General features: G+C 40.7%; 2 protein-coding genes across 2 annotated transcripts in view; one reads left to right on the top strand and one right to left on the bottom strand.

Annotated features, from left to right (window-relative positions):
* The window catches only part of LOC147322323 (uncharacterized), a 333,216-nt gene that overhangs the window by 92,279 nt on the left and 219,167 nt on the right, over positions 1–21,770 (bottom strand). The gene's annotated exons all lie outside the window — the stretch shown is intronic.
* LOC147322327 (uncharacterized) lies at positions 2,489–17,219 on the top strand. The gene is made up of 3 exons (XM_086306907.1): positions 2,489–2,582; positions 14,998–15,762; positions 16,088–17,219. Exons 2-3 carry the CDS (start codon positions 15,631–15,633, stop codon positions 16,778–16,780), a joined length of 825 nt encoding a protein of 274 aa, XP_086163033.1. The 5' UTR covers positions 2,489–2,582; positions 14,998–15,630; the 3' UTR covers positions 16,781–17,219.

Genomic DNA, 21,770 nt, shown 5'->3' on the forward strand with positions numbered 1-21,770 from the left:
CCAGCTGTACTAATCGTCAACAGCAGGTGTGTTCGGGGAACCGGATTAGCGAGCTCACGGTTAGCGCGATGGTTTGGTCTTGGATGTGTCATTTGATCTTGGATGTAGTGAGCGACGTACGAAGAACGGGCCCCTGGTCTGTATCCCAATTCAGGGTCTGCAGCCTTAAAGGCCGCATTTTAAGGCCGATTACGTCACAGCAACGCGACGAAGGCTGTTCCAATTCAAAGGCTGCTCGAAATGCGGCCCTCAATGCGGCCCTCAAATGTGTCCTTCATTTCCCTGAATTTTAAAGATGTGTCGGTGTAGACTTCGTGGCCCAACATATCCCAGATTGCATAGCGCGGCGGTCGATGTGGATAATTTTGCCGAAAAAAACGGTGGAAGCTGAGCGGCCAAAGAGTAAACGTTTAAAAGTAAGTACTGTTATGATGTCTCAACAGGACCTGGAAAAACTAGTCCATGCATTCATCTTTAGTAGGCTTGATTACTGTAACAGCATCTTTACAGGTCTACCTAAAAAATCAGTCAGACAACTGCAGCTCATTCAGAACTCTGCTGCTCGAGTCCTCACTAAGACCAAAAAAGTGGACCACACCAGTCCAGCTCTGAGGTCTTTACTCTGGCTGCCTGTCCGTCAGAGGATAGACTTTGAAGTTCTGATGCTGGTCTATAAAGCTCTGAATGGTTTAGGACCAAAATACTAGTGATGGTGATATAAAGCCTCGTGATGAACTGAAGCTTTCATCCAACTGGTCGACTCATGGTTCGAAGCATTGTGATGATTCATTTGCTCTACTTCGCCATCAAGTGGACGATTCAAGTGAAACAAGCTCTGTGATTATAATGATGTGACGTGTAAACCGCTAAACTGAATAAATAAATTGTTTTCATGATTATTTATCCCGAATATTGTCTCAGTATGTCTGATACAAAAGAGAAAGTGGAACCTATCAGGACAGAGTTTTGGTATGATTGTGTAACTGTTAGAGCTGGGTATCGTCACTGATTTCTAGAATCGATTCAATCCGATCTGGGTAAATTTTTCCTCAGACAGTCAGAAATGTTATAATTCAGATCACGGATCAGTACATTTCCATATTTTTATATCTATAAAAAGAAAGATGAGATTTGCGAGACTTTATCAAAGGTGTAAGCATCACAGCAGATGCCTTTGTATCAAAGTAGCTGAGGCTAAAACAGAAAAACGATTTTATAAAAATATTCTGCAGTAGATCAAAAACGAAAGAAAACCATTAATCAACATATGAACATTACCTGATGCTGCTGAAGTGAAGCAGAGAAAAGTTACAGAGGTTTAGAGACACGGCTAAGCGTTTTGCATTTTGCATAATTTTAAAAAGTTTACATTTGTTCAGTAGCCTACTGATAAAATCACACTTCATGTAGCCTACTGAACAGCAGAAATTAGGTTTTCTTTTTGGAAGTAAGTAAAAGGGAAAAAAACAGCGACCGACAGCGCTGTAAACAACGGTAGACTTGTGCATAACAAGCAAGTGAATAATGCAGAAAACTGATTTTTAGACGGGAAACTGTTCTTGGAGTACAGAGAGAGACCACGAGCTGTGCATGACGTGTGATTTTATCGTGGTGGAAGCAAAATAGCAAAAGTCAGAGGGAATTCATGGCTATGTTTATGTGAAGCGTAGTTTGGATCTTCTTTTGCTGCTGGTTCAGTCAATATTGTTTGGAGAGGTAAAACCTACAGCTTCAGAATCAGCGCAAAAAGGGCGTAAAACACAAGGCCCGCCGACAGATCAGAACCAGCGAGCTGTCGGATTTCGGCCCTAACCGTGTCCGTGCCGTCGGGTGAGAAAGGCCACATCTCACTGAGTCTGATGTGTCGGCGGGTCCGCGCTTTGTGTTTACGTCTTTGTGCATAATAGCCTACGTGTATCTGCTGTCATTTACTGTTTTAGCTGTTTGGTGGTTGTTGAAATTTAGTGAAGTTTAACCTGAGATTCTGGCGTTTGGGGCAAAATAAATTTATATTAAAAATCGATTCAGGATTTTAATGAATCAATATCACGTTATTCAAGCTAGAATCGATTTTAATCGATAATCAAAACCCACCCCTAGTAACTGTGTAATCATGCTTATGTACATCTGGATAATGACACAAACTGTGTGGCGCTCCACTTTTTAATAAACTAAAAGACATTATAGGATCTGTAGTGTTGTTTATTTATATTATGGTACTTATCATTTGTGATATTTATTACTGTGTGCATACTTTATTAGAAGAGAAAAAAAATCTCTTCCTTGCTGGTTCCATCGAAGAAGAAATGCTCAAGTGACTGTGTAGCACGTAGGTAATCCAATTCCACAACACAGCGTGATGAGGGAATCAGCTGTGTTTTGCTGCCCATTTTATTTCGAATCTGGCGCGAACCGGCGAGCCAGTTCCTGAATCAGTCACGTGGTACGGACTGCCCACGAGGCCTCGAACGTCACTGCATACGTAATCAAAGCGAGCCTCGATACGCGCGTCACAAAAATTCCCCCGAGATTACTCGACACGCTTCGAAGCTTCGACACATCACTACCTCTCACATCTAAAGGTAAGTGTCAAGGTAACTTTGAACTGTTCAGTCAATCTTGAGTTTATCGAAGTTTTCTGAAGGACGCTTTCTGTTGCTCTCTGTGAGAGAAGACCGTTAAAGGCGAGGCTCTCCAGAGTGTAGCAAAACAGGAAACCACAGCTGGGTGTGTGTAATGCTGGGCTTATGCTGGGCTTACACTGTGCGATTTTTGGCCCATTTTGAGCCGATTTTTGAGTCGTGCGACCGTTTTGGCGATCGGCCCGATTTTGGCCTTCGTCGTGCATCGCGTAGTATACGTGGGCTAATGCTGGGCAGACACTGCGATTTTTTTCAGTCGCGCGATTCAGCTCCTACTCAAACTGTACGTTGACTCGCAGGGGTTAGAAGTTCATAGGTCACGATGCAGGTCTCACACTATACGGCCCGATGCTCTGATGCGACCTGAGTGCTCACACTGTGCGTCCATAAAATGAAGGTTATAACGGAAATTCTGTCGCTCGCTCTCCCTCTCTGTCTTTCACTCACACAGACACACCACCACCATCAGCTTTGCTAAATTGCTAATGAAAAACATTGATCAGGCAGCTGTGATTGAGCAGCAGTGTAGATCCAACTATTTTCACGGTTGTTGTGGTCGTGATAATTTTGTGAGGCCACATCGAAAAGGCTCGAATGAGCTTTCCAAAGTTCTACAAGTTGTGCTCCCATCGCTTGTGTCCAGATCACACACATGTGCTGCGCCGTCTTTTTCGCTGACATTTGTGTTTGCGCGTGCGCAGTGTGACAAACTGCAGTGACACCCTGGTCAGTTCTTCTTTCATTGACTGAAGGGTACCAACAATTTTGTCCACGTCTACGGCGCTACTCCCTCGGACCGAGAAACCCCTCTCTCTCGGGTCTGGGCGACGGTATTGCTCTTGAGCTCATGTAGAGCACACTGTCCTTGCTAGAGACAGATGAAGGCGGATTCCTCTTCACTCAAGTCTTCCTCCGACAGCTGGCTTCACCAATTCACTGTTGCTGGCTGCAAAGGGTTACTACTCACTTGCAGGAGTGGCCGCAACCACTGGCAATAAGCTGCTCTTTATAGAGGACTCATGCTCGGGGAGACGTTTTCTGGTCCACCCTCTCTCCCAGAAGAGCCCCGGGAACGCTTGTGTCATCTTTGCATACCTCCACAATTACATATTGTTTAGTCTTTAAAAAAAAAATTGAGATTTTCCGTGTACCACCAGAGAGAGACTAAGTACTACTAGTGGTATGTGTACCACAGTTTGAGAACCACTGTTCTAAACCATGCTGTGAAACTCCTGGGGACCACCCCTTAAGGGTGAGATTAAAAGTATATGTGTATGACTGAGGGGCTGCCCCTCAGATCTGCTCTGGGAGAAACATAAGAATGTAGAAGAGGTGAAGGGAGTGTGTTTTTAAAAAAACAAAACAAACAAATACGTTCGATAAAGTGCTTTCGGTTCGGTATGCATATGTATCGAACAATACAAAATCTTTTATTTGTTTTATCAACTTTTCTTCCAACGATGCTGTCTGTGTTGAGCGCTCAGTAGATCTGTGTTCGACTACCCCGCCTAGGCTGCACTGTCGAGTGCAGATCCACTGAGCGCAGCGCAAGCTAGCAAGACAGAAGCCAAGCTCGTTGCAATATGGCAACTGCCTCAACGCTACCCGAAATTGAACCTCCCCCACCTTCATTCAGATCTGGCGTTTGAAACTATCGTGATGTTCATGTGAAGCATGACCCTGATGGTAAGCGCGTCATGGACAAAAGTAAAACAGTATGTCCGATGTGCCACGCAATGCTCAATTGGTGGGAACTAGTGCGTTATCGCAGTTAGCTCGTTAACATGTTGATGCCGTCCAGCCCCACGCACACGATCCATGGTAACTCGTTAAGGGAGATTTGCAGCGTTATGGCGTTAACGTCATTTTAACGAGTTTAACGCTGACAGCACTAGTGGGAACACAATGAATATGACTACACATTTATGCCGACATCATCCTAGTGCAAAGACAAGTGGAAGCAGACAAAAACAACAAGCACACATGCCACAAACGTTACCAGAGTCATTTAGGCAGCCGTTAGCACATGATTCTCCTTATGGGGACCTGATATGTTTAATATGCTGCTGAGAATATAGCCCAGAAGAAGCGTATAGAATAGCTTTTATTTTGGAAAGAGCCATTTCTCTGTAATAAACTCTCTTTTCCAAAGATGAGTGATTCTTCAATCAGATTTATTTATTTATTTTTGTTGTTTCATCAACATTAAATTTAAAAACTGTACTTTTGAGTTAAAATATATATTTATAATGTTAATAAATGACTAATTAAAAAGGCATGAACATTTTTTTTTTTGTATCGAAAAAATATCGAACCGTGACACCAAAGTATCGAACAGAACTGAACTGTGAATTTTGTGTATCGTTGCACCCCTAGTTGGAGGTAAAAGTGCTATAATGAAAAACATTTCAAGAAAATGTAAAATAAATGTATTCCAGGATAAAACACAGCTGTCTTTGTCTTAACGCTGCAAATCGGTGTGTCGGCCCACTGGGCATTTGATTCTAATAACAGGCCTCAGTCTCTCCTGCTACTGGTCTGCCATACTGCTAAATTTGGTATCGGTGCTCAAACCTTTTGTGTCTGTTTGCACACCTCGGGAAGCAAAAATTTGTTGTTTTTGTTGTCAGATGAACATATGAGACACTTTGACTCTTCAGTGCAGTGTGGAGCCTAACAAAGATCTGTTTTGTGTCCCAGCTGATCAGCAGGAGGAGAAGAGTCTGACGGAGCAGCAGAGGAACATTTTCAGCTACTTGGACTCAGCTCAGCCACTACAGAGAAAACAATGAGCTCAACACAGAAGGTGACAGACAGAGCAGGGCGATATGACCAAAAATATTTATCACGATATACATTTGAAAATTTGCGATAACAATATAGCTGACGATAAAATTGACACTAGACAAAATACTTTACAACTCCACGACTTTATCAGTGCAAAAAAACCCCATCAATGTATTTTCACTTAAACAAGCAGCTGTTTTTTATGTGCATTAAAGTTATATAAAAATTTAACAGTGAAAATACAAATGCCTTGGAGCAAATGTCAGCCAATTTCCTCTGGAAAATCCTTTTGGTTAAACTGTCAGCAAGCAATTTGCATTTGCACTGTTAAATTTTTATATAACTTTAATGCACATAAAAAAAACAGCTGCTTGTTTAAGTGAAAATATATTGATGGGTGTTTTGCACTAATAAAGTTGTGGAGTTGTAAAGTATTTTGTCTCGCGTCAATTACATCGTCAGTTATATTGTTATCACAAATTTTCAAATGTATATCGTGATAAATATTTTTGGTCATATCGCCCTGCTCTACTTTCATGTGTTACTGTTTAGGCTTAAATAGGTTTGATGTTTGGTGCCTTTTTCTTAATGTAAAAAACCCTCAGGTTACAATCAGACATTTTTCTTCACTGAACCAAGCTGGTCATTTTACCAGCTCAGCTCTAAATCATGTTACAGATGACATATGGTATAAACATCTAGATGATGGGAAAGTGGTGTTCTTGGACATGATTGTTGGGCTTCATTTCTGTACTGAACAGTCATTTTAAGTTTAGCTGGTAAATAACAATTAGCTAATGTTGTTCATGAGACTAAAGTCATCTCACTTTGGTAACGTAACTATAATATGGCCAATAATATAGTTATTATGTTAATCACTTCACTCAAAGACAAGTATCTTTGACAGTGTATATATAGATGTATCATATATAAGAGACAAATATTGTTCCTTTAATTTGTTGGCATTACTAAATTTGGCTCAATGCTTACATATCTGTGTAAAAAGCAAATGTACGAGCTGTGATAACTGTGTCTGATAGAATGAAGAGTAGACTGATATATTAAATATTCCTTTATTGGGTGAGAAAATCAGACCATGTCATAACTGCTTTAAGTCATACAGAATAGATATCAGAGCCATAACCCTTTAGAGCCGATCGGAGCGGGAACGCTCTGTTATGCGTAACTATTTTTAAATCCCAGTAGCACTGCAACCACGTAAGCTAGCGCAAAAATTTTTTTTGCATATGAAACCGGAGGAGTTATACTTACATCTTATGCCATCAGCTTGTCCTCGGTCACGGTTTCCTTCCACATAAAGCTTTGCAAAAACTGCATAAAAAGCGCTTGCAGGAACAAAAACATAATATTCCAGAAACATGCTTTGCCGATCCGATCAGCTGTTCATAACACTTCCTACGTTGGAATAGACGTCAGCGCGAACTTTTGCATTTCCGCCATTACCTGCCCGAAACCGGAAGTGACGTCATTTTCGCGGAAATGTAGTCTTTTTTGCGATCAGGGCCTCAGGGCCTATACTGCTCTTTTTAAAAGTTATCTTTGACTTTATGACTTTCTGTGTCGTTTCTGGGATGCTTAGGACTCATATTGCACTGCTGGAAATAGTTTATTTTGATGCATATGCTGCTTTTTTGCAAATTTGCAGTATAATATTTATTTTCGTTTTTCCTGCAGTGTATAAAAATTGGTGTATTTCAAAAATAAAACTATGAAGACACTCAAAATAAATTTCCTGTGTTGGGAAACTATTTTGTGCAACTTTTTTGTATTTACAGTTTTGAGGGATAAGCCTCTTAAATTTCTCTAACTACAAATATATGTTAAAAAATCAAAAACGATTTTCAATTTTTTTGTAGTTTATTGCACTTTTTTGCAATTTATGTAGTTACTATGCACTTAATGAATACATATTATTAAAATCTGGGCTATAATGGTTGTATTGATGTATAGCAACTTGAAATGCTCCCAAAAATGGCTCCACAGCATGTAAAAATATAATATAAGCTCTGGCGGACTTGGTTCTATGGTAGGTCTTAAAGGGTTAAACAGGCTGACTTCTGCTAAATGGGTCAAACTGGGCAGAAAGTATACAAACACATAACATCCTTATAGAATATGATGTAACACTATAGATCAACTTACCACAGAATATATAAAGCATATAAACAATTACAGCAACAAACACAGCAGTGCTACTAATCCAAAATACTCAAAGCTTCATAGAACTGAAACAAACATTTATTTTTAGCTCCATTCTGCTGCTGATACAGACTTTAGGTTTCTGAATATTAAACTTGTTTCTGCCTTTCATAGTGTGTAACTTGAAGGCCCTGAGTACTTTCTCCCACACTGAAAACACTGGAATGATACAATTATTTGAACATTACCTAATAAGACTGATTCAGGACAGACAGTTAGTTATTTTAAACTAGAGCTGGGCGATAAAACGATAACGATATGTACTGCGATATAACTTTTTCTCGATAGAAAAATTAAACTATTGCGATAGACCTCACTGCTCTTGTCCTCTTAAAAAAAGGAAAAAAGAAGAAAAAAAAGAACAGCCAATCCAAATTAAGTAGTGCAGAGCCGAACCAATCACAGCCGCAGCGTCACGTCACGTGACTTGTTACGTACAGCACAAGTGCCAAGCCGCACATGTGTATTTGTTTGGGAAGCAGCCAGCCACCGTACCGCCCGGGTAATGGAGGAAATGAGTGTGCAGACTAGAGAAAAAACAACCGAGAGCGTGACTGAAGAGAAAACAGATGATGGTTCCAATGCCGGAGAGATTGTCGAACGGAAAAGCCATAGAAGTTCCGTAGTGTGAAGGTATTTCGGCTATTTCAAGTCTGACAAAAACAGAGTAGCGTTCACTGTAAATTGTACTGAAAGCAAGTCTGGAAATACAATAAACCAGTGCATGCTCAGTCTCTGACTGGAAGCGCTAATTTGTCATTCGGCTTTTGTCAGACTAAAGTAACTGTTAAAACTGTTTGAAAAGCTAAGCTATACAACAAGGAGAGATTGAGAATTTCCTTTTAGTTCTCAGTTTATTTGATATTGACAAAAGTTAGTCAATTTTGTCTGTTCTTCTGTAAAACAAACTAAGATTTATTTTAAGAATTAATATTTTGTTTCTAAGTGGAATTGACAATTTAGTAGCCTGTTTTGTTTGTTCTATTTTGAAACTTAAACTCTTTAGCGGCTGCCTTTTGTGTAGTTTGCAATATTTGCCTTTATTTATCTGAAAAAGTCTCATGTTCCTTAAGTACATCTACCCTGTTGAACTTATTATGGGAAATAAATATATAAAATAAAAACAAGCTGCTGATTATTTCACATTTTACTTGTAAGCAACGGCACATTTAAATCTTACAAATATAGTTATTTGGCTTATATCGTGATAGATATCGTTATCGCCTGAAATGAAAAAAACATATCGTGATATGAAAAAAATCATTTTGAGCAGCCTTTGAATTGGGACAGCCTCGCTGTTACCGTGACGTAATCGGCCGTATAATGCGGCCTTTAAGGCTGCAGACCCTGAATTGGGATACAGCCTATGTCAGGCTGATTGGGTTAGAATGGCAGACCTGACATGTTAACAGGAGGGTGGTGCTTGAAATCATTGTTCTTCCATTGTAAACCATGGTGACCTGTAAAGAAACGCGTGCAGCTATCATTGCGTTGCATAAAAATGGCTTCACAGGCAAGAATATTGTGGCTACTAAGATTGCATCTAAATCAACAATTTATTGGATCATCAAGAACTTCAAGGAAAGAGGTTCAATTCTTGATAAGAAGGCTTCAGCACATCCAAGAAAGTCCAGCAAGCACCAGGATCGTCTCCTAAAGAGGGCTCAGCTGCAGGATCGGAGTGCAGAGCGTGCTCAGGAATGGCAGCAGGCAGGTGTGAGCGCATCTGCGCGCACAGTGAGGCGAAGACTCTTGGAAGACGGCCTGGTGTCAAGAGGGGCAGCAAGAAGCCCCTTCTCTCCCCCCAAAAAAACATCAGGGGCAGATTGATCTTCCACAGAAAGTATGGTGAATGGACTGCTGAGGACTGGGGCAAAGTCATATTCTCGGATGAAGCCTGTTTCCGATTGTTTGGGGCATCTGGAAAAAGTCTTGTCTGGAGAAGAAAAGGTGAGCGCTACCATCAGTCCTGTGTCAGGCCAACAGCAAAGCATCCTGAGACCATTCATGTGTGGGGTTGCTTCTCATCCAAGGGAGTGGGCTCACTCACAATTTTGCCCAAAAACACAGCCATGAATAAAGAATGGTACCAAAACTGCCTCCAACAGCAACTTCTTCCAACAACAGTTTGGTAAACAACAATTCCTACATAAGACACACAGGATTATAAGGGGCACCGTCGATTTTCAGAAAAATCAAAGGATTGATTTTAAGTGTGCCGTATTTTCCAAAAAACACGGTAATAACGACGGCCTGCTAGCATGCTCTACCACAAATAGTGCTTTGTTGTGTATCTGATGTACGAAAGCTAAACCAGTTCCACACCACTGAAGTTGAAGCATTTTTACAAACCAATTCTGGTTCATCTGTTTCATTCAATGATCCGCTTTCACCCTTCTCATTCTCCGTCGCCGCCATGCTTTTTCCTCCATGTGTGTGTGAAAACAAAGGCACTGCGCATGCGCGTTTTACCCATATTCTATTGTAATATTTCATTTTCTCATCGTTGCCCAACATTATATCAAATCAAAATCAAATCACTTTTATTGTCACACCAATGTACCTGCACATGTGATGTGACAATAAAAGTGATTTGATTTTGATTTGATTTGATTTATACCGGTATTGCTGTGAACGGTATGATATAGCCCAGCCCTACATGAAAGGCACCCTGATCGTACACTAATCGCACATTAAAATGATCAAAAGAGGCAAAACTGTGTGCCAGAGTCTCGGGTCAGTGTTTGTTTTCATGTCACAGCACCAGAACGATTGCAGGCGCTCATAAGAAGTTACCATAAATCACCACCTTTCATGGTCTCAGCACATCGACTCTATTATTAAGAAAATGGGACAAGGCATAGCTATGGCTATGAAATGCTCTTTGTGTATCACTTCTTCAGTTATGAAAGATGTCATTAATGCACTAGTAATGTCTCATCTGGAGTATTGTTCAATCATTTGGTCAGCAGCTAATAAGACAGATCTTAACAGACTTCAGTTAGTCCAGAATAAGGCGTCCAGATTAGTATTAAGATGTTCATGCTATACTAATATCGATAAAATGCATAATCAACTTTCTTGGCTTCCTGTACAGGCTAAAATATTCTATGGCTTACTTGTATTTATAAAGAACGCAATTCTGTTAAACACACATTTATTTCTGCTCAGCTGCAGTATCCAGATGAAATACATAATCATATTACACAGTTTTCAACAAACTGCAATTTAGTAAATGCTCGAGTTAAAAGTAACTTTTTGTAAAACTGTTATATTTAGAGCAACTTTTAAGTGGAATAAATTGCCTTATAAAATTAGAGAATTATTACCAACTATTCAAAACTTCAATGAACACGTAAAAACCGATTTACAGAACTTTTAGTTGTTGTAAATATTGTAAGAGATGATTTGTTTTTGAAATTTGTGCAATGTGTCTCAATGTTATTGATATTATTATTATTATTATTATTATTGATTGCTTATATTTTAACAATTGTGAAACCTCACTGTGGATGTAAGAGCCAAATTATGTGGATATTTTTTATTTTTTTTAATAAATTTTATTTTCAGTCACAGCAGAATATTAACAACAAAACATTGAACATACAGTAGTTTGCTGTTCAGTATTTACAATACCCCAAAAGATAACAGAAATAGAGAAGGAAAACAAACAAACCAACCAAAGAAACCCCTACAAAACAACAAAAAACAAACAAACAACAACAAACAAATATAAAAATAAAATGTATAAGGGACATTCAGTGTACAGTTAACTATGATAGTGGTATAGAGATATGGCATCCGGTCATGATAGGGTGGTCATTTTAAATGTTTCCATGTACATCAGGAATGGCTGCCATGCCTTAAGAAATTTGGTGGTTGAACCTGCCAGTGTATATCTCATCTTTTCTAAATGTAAAAACCTCATGAGCTCTGCAAGCCACTGTTCATGTGTGGGAGGAGCTTCCTGCTTCCATTTTAAAAGTATAAGGCGCCTTGCGATAAGTGAAGCAAAGGCAATAGAATTCGAATAGTGTTTTGGCAAAGTGATGTCTTGAGGTATCACCCCAAAGATAGCTGTTAGAGCAGAAGGATCATATTTAACGTTATACATCTCTGACAGAGTGTTAAATATAGACAGCCAATAGTTATGAAGATTGGGGCATGTCCAAAAGGTATGAAGGAGCGAACCTGTTTCTGCTTTACATCTGTTACACAGAGGGTCAGCTCCTGGATAGAACTTTGCTAACTTTTCCTTGGAGATATGTAATCGGTGTAGGACCTTGAATTGCAGGAGCCCATGCCTGGCACATATCGAAGAAGAGTGTACCCTCCGGAGAAAAGATTGCCAGAGTTCATCTGTTATAGTCATCCCAAGGTCTTTCTCCCACTGTGCTTTAAGGATGAAGAGAGAAGGAGATTGAAGATCTGATAATATAGCATAGATTTCTTTAATCGCCCCTCTCTTATGAACGTTTATATTGATAATTTTATCCAAAGAAGTTTCCTCAGGTAGTTCCGGAAATGAAGGAAATCGACTCTTTACAAAGTGACGAATTTGTAGATAACGAAAAAAATGTTGCCGAGGAACATTAAACTGCTTCAGGAGCTGCGTGAATGAGGCAAAAATCCCATCTACAAAAAGGTCTTTGATATTTCTAAGGCCATTACTTTCCCATATTTTAAAGGCAGAATCCATCATGGAGGGTGGGAACATATGATTAGAGCAGATAGGTGCTTTAATTGACATTAAGTGTAACCCCAACCTTTTCCTACATTGCACCCAGATTCTGAGCGAGTCATACAACAAAGGGTTACATTTATAGGTGTAGAGTTCTAATGGGAGAGCTGAACTCAACAAAGCTGATAGGCAAATTTTGCCACAACTGGATGACTCAATTTGGAGCCAAGCTGGAGTCTCTGTAGTAACATTACTCATCCACTACAGCATATTACGAATATTTGCTGCCCAATTATAAGACTGAAAGTTTGGCAAGGCTAATCTTTATTTATTTTATTTATTTATTTATTTATTGTCATTGTCAAGAACAATGAAATTGCGTTTGGGGCTTCCATACAACCCAAAAAAAAGAAGAAAATAATAAATACCCCTTAAAACCCAAGTGTACATATTTAACCCAGTGTGACTCCAATGCAATAAGACAATCCTTAGCAATAATGTTCGTAGAAATTCAGACAAAGACCTGAGAAACATGACAAAATACAACAATGCAACCCATTCAATATTATTGTACTGTGAGATATGATATCAGATATGATAGTTATCTATTTAAGAAAGAGGGGAGGCAGGAGGGGGAAGAGAATAAAGATATGATGCACCAATGCAGACCAGTTCATTGCTATTAAGAAGTTGGATATGGTTATTGTCCGTGAGAGGGGGGCAGAGAGTTCAGGAGCCTCACAGCCTGTGGATACAGGCTGTTGGCCAGTCTGGATGTTCTGGCCTGTATAGACCTGTACCTTCTCCCTGAGGGCAGCAGATGGAAAAGGTGGCGCGCAGGGTGATGTTGGTCCCGCAGGATACTGTGCACCCTCCTCAGACAGCGAGTGGGGAAGATATTACTGATCTCTGGCAGACTTGTTCCAATAATTCTGCCAGCTTCTTTCACCACCCGCTGGAGTGCTTGCTGATCGGCCTTGGTGCAGCTGGGGAACCACACTAGAAATCCATACGTCAGAACGCTGCTGATGGCACAGTTGTAGAAGTTCAACATCAGAGATCTGGGAATGTGTGCGCTCCGCAGTCTCCTCAGGTAGTAGAGGCGCTGTTGGGCCTTCCGTACAACTGAGGTGATATGGTTGCCCCAGGACAGGTCCTCGGTCACAGTTACCCCCAAGAATTTAAAACTGCTCACCCTCTCCACCGCCTCACTGCCAATGAAGAGAGGCAGATGGTTGTTATGGCCCCTCTTCCGGAAATCTACAATGATCTCCTTGGTCTTTTTGGTGTTTAAGACCAAGTTATTGTCGTGGCACCATGACTCTAGTTGTTGCACCTCTGTCCTATAGTTTGTCTCATCATTGTTGGATATAAGTCCGAGCACTGTAGTGTCATCTGCAAACTTAACAATGAGATTGGACGCGCAGGAGGAAATACAGTCATGGGTGAAGAGAGTGTATAGCAGAGGGCTCAGAACACACCCCTGAGGGGCACCGGTGTTGACCACAAGGGTGGAAGAGGTGTTCTTACCCACTCTGACACTCTGTCTACGGTTAGTGAGGAAGTCCACAATCCAGTTGCACAGAGAGGAGTTAAGTCCCAGTTGGTGGAGTTTGGGACGGAGTTTGTATGGCCGGATGGTATTAAAAGCCGAGCTGTAGTCTACAAAGAGGAGCCGTGCATAGGTGTTCCTGTGTTCCAAGTGCTTCAGTAATGTGTGCAGCACCCATTGGCCTAGTCCTCTGCATGAAATCTTTACGAATTCGTGGACTTTTGCCATTCCAAATAAATGCAGAGATATGCTTATTCAGTGTTATAAAATACTTATTGGGTAAGTAGCATGGGATACATTGAAATAAATAAAGGAACTTGGGTAGTATGTTCATTTTGATAGAATTGATGCGACCAATTAATGACAGTGGTAAATTGTTCCATCTCTGAAGATCTGTCTCAGTATTCTTAAGCAGCGGGACAAAGTTTCTTTCATATAGACCTTTGTATGAGTGGGTAACCTTAACCCCCAGATAGGTCACATACCTTGATTTAACGTTAAATTGAAAATCTGAAAACGAAATCTTCCTGGCTATAGAGTTGACACAGAGAAGTTCACTTTTATGCAGGTTCAACTTGTAACCTGAAATATTACCAAAACATTCAAAAATGGCAAGAGCACGGGGAAGAGAGCATAAAGACTCTGACATATACAGCAGTAGGTCGTCAGCATATAAGGATATTTTGTGCTCCTGGTCACCTCTGAAGATGCCCTTAATGCAACTGTCAGCTCGCAGTTTAATCGCCAGTGGTTCAATTGATAATGCAAAAAGAAGAGGGGATAAGGGACAACCTTGTCTTGTACCACGGAGAAGTGGGAAATAAGAAGAGAATAACGAATTTGTTCTAACACGTGCCATAGGTGAGGAGTAAAGTAACTGAATCCATGAAATGAAATTAGGGCCAAATCCAAATTTATGTAGAGTACAAAACAGATAATCCCACTCCACCCGGTCAAATGCCTTCTCAGCATCGAGTAATAAGGCAATTTCAGGGGTTGTAGTTGACTTTGTGTGTAATATGTTTAAAAACCTGCAATTATGTGGATATTTTGAATCCACTTAATTGTATAATATTTTATGTGATTGTATTTGTATTGTATCTCTGTCACTGCAGGACCAACATGGAGCGAGAAGTCAGCGCTCTCAGGAGGCCGACAAACCTCACAGAAGAAAGAGAGAGAAAACATACACCTGTGACGAGTGTGGGAAGGATTTTGCTAGGAAGAATGAACTAAAACGTCATCTGGTCATCCACAGTGGAGTTAAAGCATACAGCTGTGATCAGTGTGGCAGAGCTTTTACTCGCAGTAGCAGCTTACAGAGGCATCTACTTACCCACTCTGGAATTAAGGCATACAGCTGTGACGAGTGTGGGAAGGATTTTACTGGGAAGGATGACCTAAAACATCATCAGGTCATCCACACTGGAGAGAGACCGTTCAGCTGTGACTTGTGTGGAAAGTCTTTTTCCTGGAAGGATTCCCTAAAACAACACCAACTCATCCACAGTGGAGTTAAAGCGTACATCTGTGATCAGTGTGGCAGAGCTTTTACTCACAGTAGCAACTTACAGAGGCATCTAGTTACCCACTCTGGAATTAAGGCATACAGCTGTGACATCTGTGGAAAAACTTTCAGCCAGAGAGGGCACCGAAATATACACCTACGCATTCACACGAGACATGTTGTGTACTGCTGTGAACAGTGTGGCAAAGAATTTATAACAGACACACAGTTAAAACAACACATGTTTACCCACACTGAGGAGAGACCTTATAAATGTGACCTGTGTGAGAAGACTTTTAAAGCTCCACGTCACCTGAGAGAACACCAACAGATCCACACCAGAAAGAGACTCAACAAGCGCAGTTGCTGTGAGGTATGTATTTATATTGTTATCTTGTCATTTTAGCCTGACTGTTTGGAACAACTCTGCTCATTAAACTGTGTTAACATGTTAGCAATTCTACTGCATGGAAAAGCAGCTCTGAGTGATTATTCAGATTTTCATTTCAGTTATGATTTTAGTATTACTGTAGTATTATGGTGGTAGTATTGTAGTTATTGCAGCCCAGTAAACTGAGTGTGTTAACTGAAACAGTCAAATGTAATTGGACGTCTGCAGAGATGCTCTTTATTTCAGGCGACGTTCAGGATAAAAGTGTTGAAGGACTGACTTACACTGTCTTTGTGTCTTTGTTTAGAAGCAGAGCGACACAGATGGATCCAGTTCTCAACCCTGTCATCACCGTGGTGGTGGGAAAGACTTTCGTTGTGACCTTTGTGGAAAAACTTTCAGTCAGCAAAAGACCCTAAAAAGACATCAACGTAGACACACTGGAGACAAACTGAAATACTGCAAAGAATGTGGGAGAGGCTTCCCCACATCGCATCACTTAAAACAACATGAACTGATTCACAGTGGGGTTAAAAAGCACCTCTGTGATCAGTGTGGGTCATCCTTCACCACTGCATGTGAGCTTAAATCACACAAACGAGTCCACACAGGAGAGAAACCATACAAGTGCAGACACTGTGACAAAAGCTTCTCACATTCAAATAGTCGTAACAAGCATGAACGTACACACATGGAAGGAAACTACAGCTGTGACCAGTGTGACAAGAGCTTCAGGAATCTCAGTTCATACTCCGAACACAAACGATCCCACGTTACTAATAAACTGTTTCACTGTTACCAATGTGCCCAAACATTCACCTCATTGTCTGCTCTGTGCAAACATCAGCGTGATCACTCAGGGCTGAAATCACTCTCATCACTGGATCACAGTGAACCTGAAGAGACAGAAAGATCCTCTGGTTTCAGTGTCAGACTCAAAAAGCTTGAGATCAGGCTCCACAGAGTTCAGATAGAATCATTTAAACTTGTGTTGAACTGAACTGGTTGCTGGGCTGAACTTCTACATAATACAGATTTACATGGGATCTTATTTTCTGTCGTTTTACTGAGTCAGTTTTGTCCTTTTTTTCTCTGTCCTGGTTTTGCTCGTCTGTAAATAATTGAAACTCAGTCAAATAGTTCATTGTTCTCCAGCAAAACGTTTTGGAAACTCATGTTTAACCTTTCAAACTCTGACATGTTTTAGCACACAAAGCTTCATCGGGGAGTTCACTCATGATTGGACCATGAGAATAAAGGTTTTTAGTTCTTTCAAAGAGAGTCTTGGAGGTGTTTGATGTTTCTGTTTTTCTACATAAAGCAAGAAAAATAGTTTCTTCCTTTATGTAGTGTGGAAGTTTTTAATGTTTCTTTCATCTGTGATGTTCTTGAATGTGTTGACATGAAGATGGTACAAATAAACTGTCCTTTTAGCTTCAGCTCCTAATTTATTCATTATTTATGGATGTAGCACAGCAGCAGTGTCTTGATTAACACATGGAGGGCTCGGGATCTGATGGTAAATAATGTTTTGTGTCCTTGTACACATCATACAGCTCAGCTGTTCCACAGATGTCAGGTTTACACAGTGGGATGGTTTGTAAGAACGCAGCTCTCCTGTGGATAAATCCTTACTCTTAGCCTCAGGACCTCACACAGTCCCAGCAGGTTTGGTCAGAAGATTTATCCCTTATATCAAAACTTCACTGAGTCTCCTTTGCTGTGCTGTTTTCACAAAGAAACGTAAACTGAAGACCTGGGCCCTATTTCAGGAAGCCGGTTTAGAAAACTCAGAGTGAAAAACGATACTCAGGGTTGAGTAACCCCGAACTGTCCAACTCGGAATATTCGGTTTCAGAAAGGCTGATAACAAGTAGTTCAATCAACGCGGAGTTCCTTTAACCCCAAGTTAAGCGCGCGCACGAGGATACATAAAGCCCTGATTATTGGAGCACAGATTAAGCGAGTCACCATGGAGACGGAGGGAAGGAAGGCGCGGTCAATGTATTTTACAGCGCTTGAGGCCGAAATTCTGATGGCAGCATATGCCGATAACATGCAAATTTTGCAGAAAAAAAGTAACACAGCCTCAGCTGCAAAACAAAGGGAGCATGCATGGCAAAACATAGCCGACAGAGTCAATGCGTGAGTGTTAATTTAAACATTGATCTAGGGATTTCCACCCATTTAACACGTTATTTTATTATATGTCATTTTTTATTTTATACATTTTATTTTGTGACGTGATGTGAGCGCAGGTGCAACCCAACAGGCCCCAAACTTTCCTGGCAGCAAGTAAAAATGAAATATAAAAATATAGTCCGAACAGGTGAGGTGTAATTGTATTATGAGCCATAGTGCTTGGTCTGTTTGTCCGATGTAAATCAATTGCAGTTAGAGGCTACATTAATTTTCTTTCTGTAAGCACTTATTGAAATTATCTGAGCACATTACAAGTACATATTTGCTTACTCTGTATGCTCAAATGTGACCCGTTATGGCCACTAGAAAAAAAGCGGAGGCCCGAAAAACAGGTGGGGGTCCTCCACCACCACCACTCACAGAGCCTGGCCACTTGGCTTCCACATTTGTGATAATGTTGGCAGCATCACATATGATCTTCACAGTGCAGAGAACACAAATTTGCATCCATTACTATAATGAAATAATTTGTTAGTTTGAAATGCTACGGGGAACTATGTACCTGTACGTTAATGCTGTGGAAAGACTTCCTGTTCACATAGTCCCCTTCATTTACTGAAGGAGCAATGATTGGAATGTGAGTGCCATCTGTACAGCCAATCACGCCTGGGAACCCTGAAAATAAATGTAAAATTTAAGTAGTAGTTCAAATATCACCACATCATGAATTAAGTTTTGTTCATCCTGATACCTGCAATTTTGTGGAATCCCTCTTTGATAAATCTTGTGGGTCTATGACCGGGGAACACCACAAACGAGTGCAGGAGACGTTTCAGTGCAACTGTAACATTCCTGACTGCGCGACAGACGGTAGCCTTGGAAACGTGCTCAGCATCACCAATATTATACAGAAAGCTCCCGTTTGCAAAAAACCAAAGTGCAATACAAATAATATTACAGAACTGAGAGGATGTCCGCGATGTGTCACATGAGCAATATTAAGCCTGAGGATGTTATTCAAATAAATTATAGATTGTGCTGAAAAACGGTAACGTTCACACAGAAAATCATCAGGAAATGATAAAATGTCCAAACGCGCTCTAATCACTCTCTCCCGGCGGAGAGCTCTGCGGAGAATTTGGGCTTCAACATCTACTGGCTCTTCAAGGAAGGAGCACGCCATGTCTGACACTTCCTACAGTCAGGTTTCCGACAAAGAGGCGGAGAAGGTCAGGGTTAGTTGAAGTAAACCTGCTAGGGGGCAGGTTAGCTTCACGAAGTGTGTCGTCATAGTAACTCACTCAGGATTAATCTAAACTCGCTTTGTGAAACCGAAAACCCAGAGTTTTTGTTAACTCAGGGTATACTTACTCAGAGTTTGCTCTAAACCGGCTTCCTGAAATAGGGCCCTGAACTTACAATGTTTTAATTAGTTTAGCAGATTCAGTGTCTCCATGATCAAATCTGCTGTTTTTGTGCTGCTGTTGGTAGAAAGCCGTTTAATACTGAAATGAACTGGCTGCATGCATCTCTGAATGTAAATTGGTGCACTATTAATAGATCACTCTGGAACGGTATCATCTCTCTAATTTGCCCACTTAGTAAATCTCACTCATGGCCAAGAAATTGAAATAAATCTTGTTTCCCTGCTGGATAGTGATCCACTGTAACTCTGCTCCTCCTTCCTGTTTAGGATTTCTGTGACTGAAGTAGAATTCCCTCCATCCATCACTTATCCCAGCTAACCCAAAGTAAAAGAAAGTTTTGCTCATCTTAACAAAGCATTACAATAATGGGCATTACCAATGCAAACTGAATAATACAGAAGATGAAAGAAGAGACTTTGATCAGTTAATAAAGCTCATGATCTTGATTCATTGTGGCTGCTACACAGATACTTCTGGGTCACTTCTCTCAGTTAGGAACCTTCCTCACCAAAACTGACTGTTGGACCACACCCCTGGTTTCATGAGAAGTTGTTTCAGCCATGATTTCTCTTCCTGTATTTCAGAGTAAAGACTGAAGTGACAAATGGAAACATGTTTAAAAAACGCAATGTGAGAGAGACGTTGAGGTCCTTGGAAGTTACCCTGGGTTTTTCTGTCACCCTGCTAGATGTTACACACCTTGTTATTGGACTGATTTCTACTGCTGGACTACTCCTGGGGAGAGTAACAATACTCTTACTAATTAGCTCTCTTTCACACCTTTGGGGATATTTATTTTTGTGCTTGCAGCGCTGTGAGCCAGAACAGCGAGAGAAAAATCTGCAACAGCGACGAGCCGAATGCTTAAGTGAATCCCAGCAGCTGCACATGTGCAACGCTGATTTAGAAGATATCTTTGCTCTGGATTTATATTTATACTTTTTCATTTCTATATGATTCTTCTTGCATCTAAACAAAGATGATTCAATTTGATAAATTTTGAAGGCCGGGCAGCACGGTGGCACGGTGGTTAGCACTGTTGCCGCACAGCAAAAAGGTCCTGAGTTTAATTCCACCATCAGGCTGGGGTCTTTCTGTGTGGAGTTTGCATGTTCTCCCTGTGTTTGCGTGGGTTCTCTCCGGGTACTCCGGCTTCCTCCCACCGTCCAAAGACATGCAGCTTGTGGGGATAGGTTAATTGATTAATCCAAATTGTCACTAGGAGTGAGTGTGAATGGTTGTCTGTCCCTGTGTGTTAGCCCTGCGACAGACTGGCGACCTGTCCAGGGTGTACCCCGCCTTTCGCCCTATGACAGCTGGGATAGGCTCCAGCGCCCCCCGCGACCCTGAAAAGGATAAGCGAATGGATGGATGGAAATTTTGAAGGCTCTTCGTGCTCGGGTGTAAATAAGATGTAATATTTGCTCTTGGTTTGTTTCTCTTGTACAGAACCTTGCAGTACAACAGAAACCTAAAAACATTATTTGTAGTTGTTATTCTTAGTTGTTCTGCTGCCTAAATACCACAGGGTGTAATTATGAAGTTATTGAGCTGCACATACTTTACGACCTGCTTAAGTTCGAGGTCACAGCGTCTGTAGAGCAGCTGGAACATAATGAAGTCTACAAGGTTAAAGTTTTATCTTCACTTGTTGTTCTCTCTGCTGCTTGGTTTGATGGATCTGAGAGCTTTTGTTTTTATTACTGTTATTATAATTATCATTAATATCTTTAAAAGCTTTAAAATAGTGTTTGTGTTTGAAAAATGGATTTCAGAATTGAACAGAAACATCTGTCATAAAAATCGCCCAAAGGCACGGAGACAAACTCAAAGGATGCAACCTGTAACTTTCTCTTCCTTCATGTCAGCACCATCATCGATTATTTATAGTAAATGCATATAGCAACAGTAACACTTTAGTTTGGATTTCATGATTTCTGTAATTGGAAAATATTATTTTGTTTAAAGACAGAAGTGACTGTGTAGTTGCAACATTAAAGTGAAATATTTAATAGTCTAATAACAGATTATGTGTTGAAGCTGTCGTTTCAGGAGGAGAGAAGCTGCAGAGAGGCGTGTAAGACTGCAACTCTGCTTCCTGGTCCCAGCTCTGGATAGTCATATTTTAGGGGGTTTAATAAATGTGTCCATATTTCTAGAAATGAGAGCTGCTCCATCCAAAGTGGGATGGATGCCGTCTCTCCTAACAAGACCAGGTTTCCTCCAGAAGATTTGCCAATCATCTATGAAGCCCACATCGTTTCTTGGACACCACTCAGACAGCCAGCAACTTAAGGAGAACATGTGGCTAAACATGTCACTCCTGGGCTGTATCCCAATTCAGGGTCTGCAGCCTTAAAGGCCACGTTTTAAGGCCGATTACGTCACAGCAACGTGACAAAGGCTGTTCCAATTCGAAGC

The sequence above is a fragment of the Aulonocara sp. 'chitande type north' Nkhata Bay genome, linkage group LG9 (genome assembly GCF_057382095.1).
Source record: "Aulonocara sp. 'chitande type north' Nkhata Bay isolate Kocher_YH1m ecotype deep benthic linkage group LG9, A_spYH_male_GT1.1, whole genome shotgun sequence".
Lineage (NCBI taxonomy): Eukaryota > Metazoa > Chordata > Actinopteri > Cichliformes > Cichlidae > Aulonocara > Aulonocara sp. 'chitande type north' Nkhata Bay.

What these genes read in the sequence shown, in the direction of transcription:
- LOC147322327 (XM_086306907.1), top strand. Translation starts at nt 15,631, where the DNA reads ATGTTTACCCACACTGAGGAGAGACCTTATAAATGTGACCTGTGTGAG. An exon ending in ACAAGCGCAGTTGCTGTGAG is followed by an intron (nt 15,763 to 16,087) that starts GTATGTATTTAT and finishes GTCTTTGTTTAG; the next exon opens with AAGCAGAGCGACACAGATGG.